This window comes from Pseudophryne corroboree, chromosome 2 (assembly GCF_028390025.1).
Source record: "Pseudophryne corroboree isolate aPseCor3 chromosome 2, aPseCor3.hap2, whole genome shotgun sequence".
NCBI lineage: Eukaryota > Metazoa > Chordata > Amphibia > Anura > Myobatrachidae > Pseudophryne > Pseudophryne corroboree.
In genome coordinates this window covers 1,021,885,089-1,021,901,193 of record NC_086445.1, presented here as the reverse complement: position 1 = coordinate 1,021,901,193, position 16,105 = coordinate 1,021,885,089, and the positions used below count along the sequence as shown (strand labels likewise).

Here is a 16,105-nt window from a genome sequence, read left to right as displayed (position 1 = left end):
AAGGGGCTCAGGGCGGGTGAAGAAAAGAGAAGAAGGGGCTCAGTGCAGGTGAAGAAAAGAGAAGGAGCTCAGGGCGGGTGAAGAAAAGAGAAGGGGCTCAGGGCGGGTGAAGAAAAGAGAAGGAGCTCAGGGCGGGTAAACATAGAGAAGAAAGGGCTCAGGGCGGGTGAAGAAAAGAGAAGAAGGGCTCAGGGCGGGTAAAGAAAAGAGAAGGGGCTCAGGGCGGGTGAAGAAAAGAGAAGAAGGGGCTCAGTGCGGGTAAAGAAAAGAGAAGGAGCTCAGGGCGGGTGAAGAAAAGAGAAGGGGCTCAGGGCGGGTGAAGAAAAGAGAAGGAGCTCAGGGCGGGTAAACATAGAGAAGAAAGGGCTCAGGGCGGGTGAAGAAAAGAGAAGAAGGGCTCAGGCCGGGTAAAGAAAAGAGAAGGGGCTCAGGGCGGGTGAAGAAAAGAGAAGAAGGGGCTCAGTGCAGGTGAAGAAAAGAGAAGAAGGGGCTCAGGGCGGGTGAAGAAAAGAGAAGAAGGGGCTCAGGGCGGGTGAAGAAAAGAGAAGCAGGGGCTCAGGGCGTGTGTAGAAAAGAGAAGGAGCTCAGGGCGGGTGAAGAAAAGAGAAGAAGGGGCTCAGGGCGGGTGAAGAAAAGAGAAGAAGGGGCTCAGTGCAGGTGAAGAAAAGAGAAGGAGCTCAGGGCGGGTGAAGAAAAGAGAAGGGGCTCAGGGCGGGTGAAGAAAAGAGAAGGAGCTCAGGGCGGGTAAACATAGAGAAGAAAGGGCTCAGGGCGGGTGAAGAAAAGAGAAGAAGGGCTCAGGGCGGGTAAAGAAAAGAGAAGGGGCTCAGGGCGGGTGAAGAAAAGAGAAGAAGGGGCTCAGTGCGGGTAAAGAAAAGAGAAGGAGCTCAGGGCGGGTGAAGAAAAGAGAAGGGGCTCAGGGCGGGTGAAGAAAAGAGAAGGAGCTCAGGGCGGGTAAACATAGAGAAGAAAGGGCTCAGGGCGGGTGAAGAAAAGAGAAGAAGGGCTCAGGCCGGGTAAAGAAAAGAGAAGGGGCTCAGGGCGGGTGAAGAAAAGAGAAGAAGGGGCTCAGTGCAGGTGAAGAAAAGAGAAGAAGGGGCTCAGTGCAGGTGAAGAAAAGAGAAGAAGGGGCTCAGGGCGGGTGAAGAAAAGAGAAGCAGGGGCTCAGGGCGTGTGTAGAAAAGAGAAGGAGCTCAGGGCGGGTGAAGAAAAGAGAAGAAGGGGCTCAGGCCGGGTGAAGAAAAGAGAAGAAGGGGCTCAGGGCGGGTGAAGAAAAGAGAAGGAGCTCAGGGCGGGTAAACATAGAGAAGAAAGGGCTCAGGGCGGGTGAAGAAAAGAGAAGAAGGGGCTCAGGGCGGGTGAAGAAAAGAGAAGGAGCTCAGGGCGGGTAAACATAGAGAAGAAAGGGCTCAGGGCGGGTGAAGAAAAGAGAAGAAGGGCTCAGGGCGGGTAAAGAAAAGAGAAGGGGCTCAGTGCAGGTGAAGAAAAGAGAAGAATGGGCTCAGGGCGGGTGAAGAAAAGAGAAGGGGCTCAGTGCAGGTGAAGAAAAGAGAAGAATGGGCTCAGGGCGGGTAAAGAAAAGAGAAGGGGCTCAGTGCAGGTGAAGAAAAGAGAAGAATGGGCTCAGGGCGGGTAAAGAAAAGAGAAGGGTCTCAGTGCAGGTGAAGAAAAGAGAAGAATGGGCTCAGGGCGGGTAAAGAAAAGAGAAGGGGCTCAGGGCGGGTAAAGAAAAGAGAAGGGGCTCAGGGCGGGTAAACATAGAGAAGAAAGGGCTCAGGGCGGGTGAAGAAAAGAGAAGAAGGGCTCAGGGCGGGTAAAGAAAAGAGAAGGGGCTCAGTGCAGGTGAAGAAAAGAGAAGAAGGGACTCAGGGCGGGTGAAGAAAAGAGAAGGGGCTCAGGGCGGGTGAAGAAAAGAGAAGAAGGGGCTCAGTGCAGGTGAAGAAAAGAGAAGGGACTTATGGCGGGTGAAGAAGGGACTGTCCAAGATGGAAAACCCCTTGTATTGATTCACTGAAGTTGAGGATAGTATAACAGCCTCTGGAAGGTCATCTGCATATTGGCCCTCATTCCGAGTTGTTCGCTCGCAAGGCGATTTTAACAGAGTTACACACGCTAAGCCGCCGCCTACTGGGAGTGAATCTTAGCTTCTTAAAATTGCGAACGATGTATTCGCAATATTGCGATTACACACCTCGTAGCAGTTTCTGAGTTGCTCCACACTTACTCGGCATCTGCGATCAGTTCAGTGCTTGTCGTTCCTGGTTTGACGTCACAAACACACCCAGCGTTCGCCCAGACACTCCTCCGTTTCTCCAGCCACTCCCGCGTTTTTTCCGGAAACGGTAGTGTTTTCAACCACACGCCCATAAAACGCCGTGTTTCTGCCCAGTAACACCCACTTCCTGTCAATCACACTACGATCGCCTGAGCGATGAAAAAGCCGTGAGTAAAAATACTAACTTCATAGCAAAATTACTTGGCGCAGTCGCAGTGCGAACATTGCGCATGCGTACTAAGCAGAAAAACGCTGCGATGCGAAGAAAATTACAGAGCGAACGACTCGGAATGAGGGCCATTGTTTCTTTCTTATGATGGAATGTATCATGTGTTATATTGCCGGACTACATGTTATCACACAGACATTTATTCCACATCACATTTTGCCCTGTTATTTATTCCATACAGTAATTGCTGTTTTCATTACAGATAATGGTTCTGCTGTTGCTGCTGCTGGTCCCAGTCCTGCATTGCGCTGGTAAGTTGACTATCGTCTATACTAATGCAAAATCTGTCCACGGTATATTTGTGCTAATACACAGAAATACGGACTGACACCTACATACCATCCAACATGCCAGGATTAAAATAAATTCAATATATTAACTTGATGGATTTGACACCACAGTCTTCTCCAACAGGAGCCTCATATCACTGGAGGACCCTCCTCCAAGCTCTATATAACTATGTGTCTTAATGCTTAATACTGTACATGTGTAATCCAGTATGAGGACGCAGCATCGAATCACCTGCGACACCATCAGCCGGCTGAGGGACCTATTAGGTCATACGTGGCGGCTGCCTCAACTCCTACTAAGAGACCAGAAAATCTCGGTCGGAAATTGGAGATCCTGTCCTTGGCACTCAGGGGCTGGCTGGCAACTTTTAGCCTGGGGGGGGGGGGGGGCAAGTCTAGAGCACTGGCACATAAGTAATGGCGCCATCTTAAATGGAGGTTTTTTTTTTTTTTTAAATATTTATTAATAAAAAATATTTAGGCCTGGTGTAAATTATCCCAAAGATACTTTATTATAAATTTGTCAGTGCGGCCGTGGCTTCAGCAGAGCTGTGTAGTGCAGGGGTGGCCAACCAGTCAGTGGCAAAGAGCCAGAAAAGATCTGTAGTCAAGGGTAAGAGCCATATCATGTGTGCGCCGAAGGCATACGAGCAAAAATAGGGACGTGGCATAGTTGTCACAAAGCCACACCCCATTTTTATGCGCACACCTTTCGGTTTGACGTTTGTAGGAGTATGACCTTGTATCAGAACCCCATTTTTAGTCATGTTGTACAGTGCCACATACATATAATGCCCCAGTACAGTGCCCCATACATATAATGCCCCAGTACAGTGCCACATACATATAAAAACACCCAAAAATGGGTGCCCCCACAGTGCAAGATACATATATGTCCCCATAGTGCCAGATATGCCCCCACTGCCAGATACACATCTCCCCAGTGCCAGATATGCCCCCAGTGCCAGATACATATATGCCCCACAGTGCCAGATACATATATGCCCCACAGTGCCAGATACATATATGCCCCACAGTGCCAGATACATATATGTCCCCACAGTGCCAGATACAGATATGTCCCCACAGTGCCAGATACATATGTGCCCCACAGTGCCAGATACATATAATGCCCCCACAGTGCCAGATACATATATTCCTCCACAGTGCCAGATACATATATTCCTCCATAGTGCCAGATACATATATGTCCCCACAGTGCCAGATACATATATGCCCCACAGTGCCAGATACATATATGTCCCCATAGTGCCAGATATGCCCCCACTGCCAGATACACATCTCCCCAGTGCCAGATATGCCCCCAGTGCCAGATACATATATGCCCCACAGTGCCAGATACATATATGCTCCACAGTGCCAGATACATATATGTCCCACAGTGCCAGATACATATATGTCCCCACAGTGACAGACACATATATGCCCCACAGTGCCAGATACATATATGCCCCACAGTGCCAGATACATATATGCCCCACAGTGCCAGATACATATATGCCCCACAGTGCCAGACACATATATACCCCCCAGTGCCAGATACATATATGTCCCCACAGTGCCAGATACATATATGCCCCCCAGTGCCAGATACATATATGTCCCCATAGTGCCAGATACATATAATGCCCCCACAGTGCCAGATACATATATTCCTCCACAGTGCCAGATACATATATTCCTCCATAGTGCCAGATACATATATGTCCCCACAGTGCCAGATACATATATGTCCCCACAGTGCCAGATACATATATGTCCCCACAGTGCCAGATACATATATGTCCCCACAGTGCCAGATACATATATTCCGCCCCAGTGCCAGATATGTCCCCACTGCCAGCTACACGTCTCCCCAGTGCCAGATATGCCCCCAGTGCCAGATACACGTACCCCCAGTCAGTGGCGTGCGATGAGGTCAGTGGCTGGGGAGGCACCTTTTCTCCACCTTGGGTTGAAAGCACGTCCCTGTGTGAAAGCGGCACCACTAATGGCGCCGCTTTCCCATGATTTTTCAATGGGCTTTTAATGCCCATTGCTAGGCCCCGCCCTCGCCCGCTTCCCATACCTTTCCCTATCTGACAGGGAGGCACCACGATCGGTGCCTCCCAAACACTTTACACAGGACTGGGATGATTAGGATAATATAAAGCAAATACTTATGACACAGAATATGTGTCATAAGTATCTTCTTTATACTATTTTAATCAGTAATGACAGGGGAGGCACTGCCTCCCCTGACTGCACGTCCCTGCCCCCAGTGCCAGATATGCCCTCAGTGCCAGATACACTTCCCCCAGTGCCAGATACACCCCCCCCCCCAGTGCCAGATATGCCCACAGTGTAAGATACACATGTCCCCACACTGCGCCCACCCCTGATGTGCTGCTCACCGCCGTGCTGCTGCTCTGCTCAGTCTGCTGCTTGTGAGGGGAGGAGAGCGCAGCGTGCACCTCTCCTGCCCCTCAGTCTCCACTCTTCGGCAGCGTTGATTCTCTCTAATTAAGCGCCGGTCCGTGAGCCAATCAGAGTTCGTGGATCGGCAGCTAAGACTCCTGATTGGCTGCCAGTCCGCAAGCTCTGATTTGCTCACAGGCCGGCGCCAGGCACTGCAGACTAGGGCAGTGGGAGGCGCCGCGGGAGCTTACAAGCCACATGCGGATATAGAAAGAGCCGCATGCGGCTTGAGAGACGCAGGTTGGCCACCGCTGGTGTAGTGGAAGGTGGCGGCTGGCCCGTGACCCTTGGCAGTAGCGTGACCCGGGGAGCACAAGGCACCCTGTCCCCCTGGCCAGCCCGCCACTGTTGGCACTCCCATAAAATGAAGGCTACATTTTCTGAAACGGCTGTCATCGCAGCCCCCTCACCAAATGACTGCAGGCTTTCAATCACTTGACAAAAAGGTATATGAGCAGTGGCATTACTCCCAGAGACATTGGAGGCACTGGCCGCCTGGCACCAGTTGTCAGAGGGGCACAAAGAAAGAAAGACCGAGGGGGCTGCTGAACTAAGAGAGTTCTTTTTTTCTACTCATTTCATAGTTATTTGCAACAGTCACTGCTGACTGCTGTCCAAGGGCCTAATTCACTAAGAATTGCAAACTCTGCCACCGCAGGGTAAGGTCGCCCAGCATGCTGACCGCTGCCCCCCCCCCCCCTTGACCAAGCAGAAATTGCGATCGTATCGTCATTTATGCTTGATCGCAAAAAATGGGGTAGACTCCTGTGCCCACCAGTGACGTGCGGTGAGGTCATTGGCTGGGGGACGTGTCCAGTGTAGTAGAACTCCTTATACTATCTAGTACTGGTGCACCTTTCACATTATAGCACACGGTATGAGCTGAAATTCACATTATAGCGCACTGAATGAGCTGAAATTCACATTATAGCACACTGAATGAGTCGACATTCACATGATACCACACTGAATGAGCCGAAATTCACATTGTAGCACACTGAATGAGCCGAAATTCACATTGTAGCACACTGAATGAGCCGACAGTCACATTGTAGCACACTGAATGGGGTATATTTACTAAGGTCCCGATTTTGACCGAGATGCCGTTTTTTCTTCAAAGTGTCATCTCGGTCATTTACTAAACTCAAATCTCGGCCATGATGAGGGCATTCGTATTTTTTTTGAAGTCAAAGAAAAAAAATACGAATGAATACACCATCGGTCAAAACGCGGCTGTTTAAGTATGAATCTCGGTCATTTACTAAGAAGTGCAAAGCAAAAAAAAAACACTGCCGTGAAAAAATACAACTCGTAAAAAAGTGCTAAAAAAAACCAGACCTGCTTTTTTGAGCCGTGATTGGATAGGCATGCACGGATCCATGAGATCCGTGCATGTATATCAGTGGGAAGGGGTGGGAAAGTGTTAATTTTTTTTTAAAAAATTGCGTGGGGTCCCCCCTCCTAAGCATAACCAGCCTCGGGCTCTTTGAGCCGATCCTGGTTGCAGAAATATGGGGGAAAAAAGGACAGGGGTTCCCCCATATTTAAGCAACCAGCATCGGGCTCTGCGCCTGGTCCTGGTTCCAAAAATACGGGGGACAAAAAGCGTAGGGGTCCCCCGTATTTTTAAAACCAGCACCGGGCTCCACTAGCTGGACAGATAATGCCACAGCCGGGGGTCACTTTTATACAGTGGCCTGCGGCCGTGGCATCAAATATCCAACTAGTCACCCCTGGCCGGGGTACCCTGGGGGAGTGGGGACCCCTTCAATCAAGGGGTCCCCCCCCCCAGCCACCCAAGGGCCAGGGGTGAAGCCCGAGGCTGTCCCCCCCATCCAATGGGCTGCGGATGGGGGGCTGATAGCCTTTTTTCTAAAAGTGTAAGATATTGTTTTTAGTAGCAGTACTACAAGGCCCAGCAAGCCTCCCGCGCATGCTGGTACTTGGAGAACCACAAGTACCAGCATGCGGCAGAAAAACGGGCCCGCTGGTACCTGTAGTACTACTACTAAAAAAATACCCAAAAAAAGACCATACACACACACCTTGAAAGTAAAGTTTTATTACATCCATCCACACAAACATACATACATACTTACCTTATGTTCACACGCAGGTCGGTCCTCTTCTCCAGTAGAATCCATGGGGTACCTGTTGAATAAATTTTACTCACCAGATCCAGGGTACCAGGCTCCTCGGATAGTCCTTTTGTAATCCACGTACTTGATTAAAATAAAAAAACGGAGACCCGAGCCACGCACTGAAAGGGGACCCATGTTTTCACATGGGTCCCCTTTCCCCGAATGCCAGAAACCCACTCTGACTTCTGTCTAAGTGGGTTTCTTCAGCCAATCAGGGAGCGCCACGTTGTAGCACCCTCCTGATCGGCTGTGTGACTAGTTGGATATTTGATGCCACGGCCGCAGGCCACTGTATAAAAGTGACCCCCGGCTGTGGCATTATCTGTCCAGCTAGTGGAGCCCGGTGCTGGTTTTAAAAATACGGGGGACCCCTACGCTTTTTGTCCCCCGTATTTTTGGAACCAGGACCAGGCGCAGAGCCCGATGCTGGTTGCTTAAATATGGGGGAACCCCTGTCATTTTTTTCCCCATTTCTCTAACGTCCTAGTGGATGCTGGGGACTCCGTCAGGACCATGGGGAATAGCGGCTCCGCAGGAGACAGGGCACATCTAAAGAAAGCTTTTAGGATCACATGGTGTGTACTGGCTCCTCCCCCTATGACCCTCCTCCAAGCCTCAGTTAGGTTTTTGTGCCCGTCCGAGCAGGGTGCAATCTAGGTGGCTCTCCTAAAGAGCTGCTTAGAAAAAGTTTTTTAGGTTTTAAATTTCAGTGAGTCCTGCTGGCAACAGGCTCACTGCATCGAGGGACTTAGGGGAGAGATTTTCAACTCACCTGCGTGCAGGATGGATTGGAGTCTTAGGCTACTGGACATAGCTTCAGAGGGAGTCGGAACACAGGTCATCCTGGGGTTCGTCCCGGAGCCGCGCCGCCGACCCCCCTTACAGATGCTGAAGATCGGAGGTCCGGAAACAGGCGGCAGAAGACTCTTCAGTCTTCATGAAGGTAGCGCACAGCACGGCAGCTGTGCGCCATTGTTGCTACACACTTCTCACTGACCAGTCACGGAGGGTGCAGGGCGCTGCTGGGGGCGCCCTGGGCAGCAATATTAAATACCTTTAGTGGCAAAGAATACATCACATATAGCCATTAAGGCTATATGTATGTATTTAACCCAGGCCAGATTTCTCAAAACCCGGGAGAAAAGCCAGCCGAAAAGGGGGCGGAGCTTATTCTCCTCAGCACTCAGCGCCATTTTCCTGCTCAGCTCCGCTGTGAGGAAGGCTCCCAGGACTCTCCCCTGCACTGCACTACAGAACAGGGTAACAAAGAGAAGGGGGGCATAATTTGGCGATATTTATATATTAAAAGCGCTTATAACAAAAACAACACCTTTTAGGGTTGTTTATATACATTTATAGCGCTTTTGGTGTGTGCTGGCAAACTCTCCCTCTGTCTCCCCAAAGGGCTAAGGGGGTCCTGTCTTCGATTAGAGCATTCCCTGTGTGGCTGCTGTGTGTCGGTACGTGTGTGTCGACATGTATGAGGACGATGTTGGTGTGGAGGCAGAGCAATTGCCGGTAATGGTGATGTCACCCCCTAGGGAGTCGACACCGGAATGGATGGCTTTAGTTATGGAATTACGTGATAATGTTAGTACATTACAAAAGTCAGTAGACGAAATGAGACGGCCGGAAAACCAGTTAGTACCGGCTCAGGCGTCTCAGACACCGTCAGGGGCTGTAAAACGTCCCTTACCTCAGTCAGTCGACACGGGTACCGACACAGATGAATCTAGTGTCGACGGTGAAGAAACAAACGTATTTTCCAACAGGGCCACACGTTATATGATCACGGCAATGAAGGAGGCTTTGCAGATCTCTGATACTGCTGGTACCTCAAAAAGGGGTATTATGTGGGGGGTGAAAAAACTACCTGTAGCTTTTCCAGAATCAGAGGAATTGAATGACGTTTGTGATGAAGCGTGGGTTAACCCAGATAGAAAACTGCTAATTTCTAAGAAGTTATTGGCATTATACCCTTTCCCACCAGAGGTTAGGACGCGCTGGGAAACACCCCCTAGGGTGGATAAGGCGCTCACACGTTTATCATAGCAAGTGGCGTTGCCGTCTCCTGATACGGCCGCCCTCAAGGATCCAGCGGATAGGAGGCTGGAAACTACCCTGAAAAGTATATACACTCATACTGGTGTTATACTGCGACCGGCAATAGCCTCAGCCTGGATGTGCAGTGCTGGGGTAGTGTGGTTGGATTCCCTGACTGAAAATATTGATACCCTGGATAGGGACAGTATTTTATTGACTCTAGAGCAATTAAAGGATGCGTTTCTTTATATGCGAGATGCTCAGAGGGATATTTGTACTCTAGCATCAAGAGTAAGTGCGATGTCCATATCTGCCAGAAGAAGTTTATGGACGCGACAGTGGTCAGGTGATGCGGATTCCAAAAGGCATATGGAAGTATTGCCATATAAAGGAGAGGAATTATTTGGGGTCGGTCTATCGGATCTGGTGGCCACGGCAACTGCCGGCAAATCCACTTTTTTACCTCAGACCCCCTCCCAACAGAAAAAGACACCGTCTTTTCAGCCGCAGTCCTTTCGCTCCTATAAAAACAAGCGAGCAAAAGGACAGTCTTATCTGCCGCGAGGCAGAGGAAAGGGTAAGAGAGGGCAGCAAGCAGCCCCTGCCCAGGACCAGAAGCCCGCCCCGGGTTCTACAAAGCCATCAGCATGACGCTGGGGCTTTACAAGCGGACTCAGGAGCGGTGGGGGGTCGACTAAAGATTTTCAGCAATCAGTGGGCTCGCTCACAGGTGGACCCGTGGATCCTGCAGATAGTATCTCAGGGTTACATGTTGGAGTTCGAAAGGTCTCCCCCTCGCCGGTTCCTAAAGTCTGCTTTACCAACGTCTCCCTCAGAAAGGACGACGGTATTGGAAGCCATTCACAAGCTGTATTCTCAGCAGGTGATAGTCAAGGTACCCCTCCTACAACAGGGAAAGGGGTATTATTCCACACTATTTGTGGTACCGAAGCCGGACGGTTCGGTAAGACCTATTCTAAATCTGAAATCCTTGAACCTGTACATACAGAAATTCAAGTTCAAGATGGAGTCACTCAGAGCAGTGATAGCGAATCTGGAAGAAGGGGACTTCATGGTGTCCCTGGACATAAAAGATGCTTATCTGCATGTCCCAATTTACCCCTCACACCAAGGGTATCTCAGGTTCGTGATACAAGACTGTCATTATCAGTTTCAAACGCTGCCGTTTGGTTTGTCCACGGCCCCTCGGGTCTTTACCAAGGTAATGACCCAAATGATGGTTCTTCTACGAAGAAAAGGCGTATTAATTATCCCTTACTTGGACGATCTCCTGATAAGGGCAAAGTCCAGAGAACAGCTGGAAGTCGGTGTAGCACTAACCCAAGTAGTGCTTCAGCAACACGGGTGGATTCTGAATCTTCCAAAATCTCAATTGACCCCGACAACACGTCTGCTGTTCCTGGGAATGATTCTGGACACGGTTCAGAAAAAGGTGTTTCTCCCGGAGGAGAAAGCAAGGGAGTTATCCGAACTTGTCAGGAACCTCCTAAAACCAGGAACTGTGTCAGTACATCAATGCACAAGAGTCCTGGGAAAGATGGTGGCTTCTTACGAAGCAATTCCATTCAGCAGATTCCATGCACGAACATTTCAGTGGGATCTGCTGGACAAATGGTCCGGATCGCATCTGCACATGCATCAGCGGATAACACTGTCACCAAGAACAAGGTTGTCTCTCCTGTGGTGGTTGCAGAGTGCCCATCTGTTAGAGGGCCGCAGGTTCGGCATACAGGACTGGGTCCTGGTGACTACGGATGCCAGCCTACGGGGCTGGGGAGCAGTCACACAGGGAAGAAACTTCCAGGGTGTATGGTCAGACCTGGAGACGTCTCTTCACATAAATATACTGGAGCTAAGAGCGATATACAATGCTCTAAGCTTGGCAAAACCGCTGCTTCAGGGTCAGCCGGTGTTGATCCAGTCGGACAACATCACGGCAGTCGCCCACGTAAACAGACAAGGTGGCACGAGAAGCAGAAGAGCAATGACAGAAGCTGCAAGGATTCTTCGCTGGGCGGAAAATCATGTCATAGCACTGTCAGCAGTGTCCATCCCGGGAGTGGACAACTGGGAAGCAGACTTCCTCAGCAGACATGACCTTCACCCGGGAGAGTGGGGACTTCATCCGGAAGTTTTCCACATGATTGTGAACCGTTGGGAAAAACCAAAGGTGGATATGATGGCGTCTCGCCTCAACAAAAAACTGGACAGATATTGCGCCATGTCAAGAGACCCTCAGGCAATAGCTGTGGACGCTCTGGTAACACCATGGGTGTACCAGTCAGTGTATGTGTTTCCTCCTCTGCCTCTCATACCAAAGGTACTGAGAATTATTCGGAAAAGGGGAGTAAGAACAATACTAGTGGCTCCGGATTGGCCAAGAAGAACTTGGTATCCGGAACTTCAAGAGATGCTCACGGAGGATCCGTGGCCTCTACCTCTAAGAAGGGATCTGCTTCAGCAGGGACCTTGTATGTTCCAAGACTTACCGCGACTGCGTTTGACGGCATGGCGGTTGAACGCCGGATTCTAAAAGAAAAGGGCATTCCAGAGGAAGTTATTCCTACCTTGATTAAGGCTAGGAAGGAAGTGACCGCACAACATTATCACCGCATTTGGAGAAAATATGTTGCGTGGTGTGAAGCCAAGAAGGCCCCAACGGAAGAATTTCAATTGGGTCGATTCTTACATTTCCTGCAGGCAGGATTGTCTATGGGCCTCAAAATGGGGTCTATTAAAGTTCAAATTTCGGCCTTATCAATCTTCTTCCAGAAGGAATTGGCTTCAGTGCCTGAAGTACAAACTTTTGTCAAGGGTGTACTACATATACAGCCCCCGATTGTGCCCCCAGTGGCACCGTGGGATCTAAACGTAGTTTTGGATTTTCTCAAATCTCATTGGTTTGAGCCTCTCAAGTCTGTAGATTTGAAGTATCTTACATGGAAAGTAACCATACTACTGGCCCTGGCTTCAGCCAGGAGAGTTTCAGAGTTGGCGGCTTTATCGTACAAAAGCCCATATCTGATTTTCCATTCGGACAGGGCAGAACTGCGGACACGTCCTCATTTTCTCCCTAAGGTGGTTTCGGCTTTTCACTTGAACCAGCCTATTGTGGTGCCTGCGGCTACTAGCGACTTGGAGGACTCCAAGTTACTGGACGTTGTCAGAGCATTAAAAATATATATTTCAAGGACAGCTGGAGTCAGAAAATCTGACTCGTTGTTTATATTGTATGCACCCAACAAGTTGGGTGCTCCTGCGTCTAAGCAGACGATTGCGCGTTGGATCTGTAGCACAATCCAACTTGCACATTCTGTGGCAGGCCTGCCACAGCCTAAATCTGTAAAGGCCCACTCCACAAGGAAGGTGGGCTCATCTTGGGCGGCTGCCCGAGGGGTCTCGGCATTACAACTTTGCCGAGCAGCTACGTGGTCAGGGGAGAACACGTTTGTAAAATTTTACAAATTTGATACTCTGGCTAAGGAGGACCTGGAGTTCTCTCATTCGGTGCTGCAGAGTCATCCGCACTCTCCCGCCCGTTTGGGAGCTTTGGTATAATCCCCATGGTCCTGACGGAGTCCCCAGCATCCACTAGGACGTTAGAGAAAATAAGAATTTACTTACCGATAATTCTATTTCTCATAGTCCGTAGTGGATGCTGGGCGCCCATCCCAAGTGCGGATTGTCTGCAATACTTGTACATAGTTATTGTTACAAAAATCGGGTTATTATTATTGTTGTGAGCCATATTTTCAGAGGCTACTTCGTTTGTTATCATACTGTTAACTGGGTTCAGATCACAAGTTGTACGGTGTGATTGGTGTGGCTGGTATGAGTCTTACCCGGGATTCAAGATCCTTCCTTATTGTGTACGCTCGTCCGGGCACAGTACCTAACTGAGGCTTGGAGGAGGGTCATAGGGGGAGGAGCCAGTACACACCATGTGATCCTAAAAGCTTTCTTTAGATGTGCCCTGTCTCCTGCGGAGCCACTATTCCCCATGGTCCTGACGGAGTCCCCAGCATCCACTACGGACTATGAGAAATAGAATTATCGGTAAGTAAATTCTTATTATTTCTGCAACCAGGATCGGCTCAAAGAGCCCGAGGCTGGTTATGCTTAGGAGGGGGGACCCCACGCCATTTTTTTTACAGTTTTACAGTGCTTATTTAAAAAAAAAAAAAAAACCCCAGCACGGATCACACAGATCCGGCCGAGATTCATTTAGAAAAAGTCGGCAGTATTTTGCTAATCACTGCCGTAAAAAAAAAAAAAAAAACCACGAATGACATCGACATCGGAAAACCTGAAAATGCAGAATACGGCAGTTTAGTAAATTAGTCGGAATAAATTCAAAAAGTTGCAGTTTTACACTTTCGATGTCATTCGTGATTATTCTCCCACCAAATCGGGAGAATTACGAATGTTAGTAAATATACCCCAATGAGCCAAAATTCACATTGTAGCACACTGAATGAGCCAAAATTCACATTGTAGCACACTGAATGAGCCAAAATTCACATTGTAGCACACTGAATGAGCCGAAATTCACATTATAGCACACTGAATGAGCCTAAATTCACATTGTAGCACACTGAATGAGCCGAAATTCACATCATAGCACACTGAATGAGCCGACATTCACATCATAGCACACTGAATGAGCCGAAACTCACATTATAGCACACTGAATGAGCCGAAATTCACCTTGTAGCACACTGAATGAGCCGAAATTCACCTTGTAGCACACTGAATGAGCCAAACTTCACATTGTAGCACACTGAATGAGCCAAAATTCACATTGTAGCACACTGAATGAGCCAAAATTCACATTGTAGCACACTGAATGAGCCAAAATTCACATTATTGTTAGGGTCTCCTGCCCTGTGCTGCCACGTCGTCATGGCAACCGGGAGACAAGTGCTAGTGGAGTAACCTGAGCGCAGCTGATACTCCGGTTCGGGTCTTTTGCTGTGCAGTGGTTATAGGCTCTGTGCACGGCAGGGGATCCGGTGCTGGTTTTTGTGCTCACAGTCTGTGAGGTCTGAGTGGGGCGTGGACAGCACCTGCTTTATAAGGCCTCTTTTCAGGGTAAGCAGATGCTGCTGAATCTTTGTTGGTTAGTCAGTTCATGAAAGTTAGCCAGTACTGTGTAGCTTTGTATTTGTTTGTTGCTTACTGCAAATAGGCCTGGGAATTTGGTATTACACTCTGCCAATCCAGACCTAGCAGTAAGACTGGAGTCAGTCGTTTAGCTTGCTGGGGTTCTGTTACTACTCTGTGAACTTAGCAAGTTTGCAGCTGTATTCTCAGACTTGCCTGTCTAATCCTGGCTCACTGTGCTAGGTGTCAGGGGTCAGTTTAGTGGCAGTAAGCTAAAACCTGTGCACTGCAAGTGCGAATTAGGATTGTGGAGACTCTCCTTGTGTCTATCATTCCATCTCTGACCAAGGAGTTTACTGCCACACCCGTTGGTAACCCTTTAGGGTTTTGCTGTTGCCCTTAGCAACAGCATTTCGGGTTCTCTACGTATTAAAACACAACATCTTGCTTTTTCCATCTTAGCAGTTCTAATACAAGGGAGATACCCAGTTCCTTAGCCTCTGGGCTTCTCTGTTCACTTTGTGTGTATTTTGTTACCCTATCACCTTCTGTGTACGTTATGTCATATCCCCCAGTTTGTCTGTGAGTCCATCTGTTTTGCATAACAGTTCAAACACCAGTACATTCCTGCAGACACTGGAGTGCATAACAGTTCTGACACCAGTACTTTCCTGCAGGCACTGGTGTGCATAACAATTATAGCACACTGAATGAGACGACATTCACATCATAGCACACTGAATGAGCCGAAATTCACATTGTAGCACACTGTATGAGCCGAAATTCACATTGTAGCACACTGAATGAGCCGAAATTCACCTTGTACCACACTGAATGAGCCGATATTCACATTGTAGCACACTGAATGAGCCGAAATTCACCTTGTAGCACACTGAATGAGCCGAAATTCACATTGTAGCACACTGAATGAGCCGAAATTCACCTTGTAGCACACTGAATGAGCCGATATTCACATTGTAGCACACTGAATGAGCCGAAATTCACCTTGTAGCACACTGAATGAGCCGAAATTTACCTTGTAGCACACTGAATGAGCCGAAATTCACATTGTAGCACACTGAATGAGCTGACACTGAATGAGCTGAAATTCACATTGTAGCACACTGAATGAGCCAAAATTCACATTATAGCACAGTGAATGAGCCGAAATTCACATGATAGCACATTGAATGAGCCGAAATTCACATTGTAGCACATTGAATGAGCCGAAATTCACATTGTAGCACACTGAATGAGCCGAAATTCATCTTGTAGCACACTGAATGAGCCAACATTCATCTTGTAGCACACTGAATGAGCTGAAATTCACATTATAGCACACTGAATGAGCTGAAATTGTGATAGCAGGGACAGCCAGAGTGACGACAGGGAGAGAGAGAGTGACGACAGGGAGAGAGAGTGACGGCAGTGACAGCAGCGAGAGAGTGATGACAGGGAGAGAGAGTAACAACAGGGAGAGCAGGAGAGAGAGAGTGACGACAGGGAGAGAGAGTAACGACAGGGA

The 16,105-nt window shown here is 48.9% G+C and overlaps 1 protein-coding gene across 1 annotated transcript in view; it reads left to right on the top strand.

The window, feature by feature from the left end:
- Positions 1-16,105, top strand: part of CD86 (CD86 molecule) — a 155,170-nt gene that overhangs the window by 66,017 nt on the left and 73,048 nt on the right. Inside the window, exon 2 of the mRNA XM_063953886.1 lies at positions 2,707-2,755. Coding sequence (XP_063809956.1) covers positions 2,707-2,755 — 49 coding nt within the window. The remainder of the gene's footprint in view (positions 1-2,706; positions 2,756-16,105) is intronic.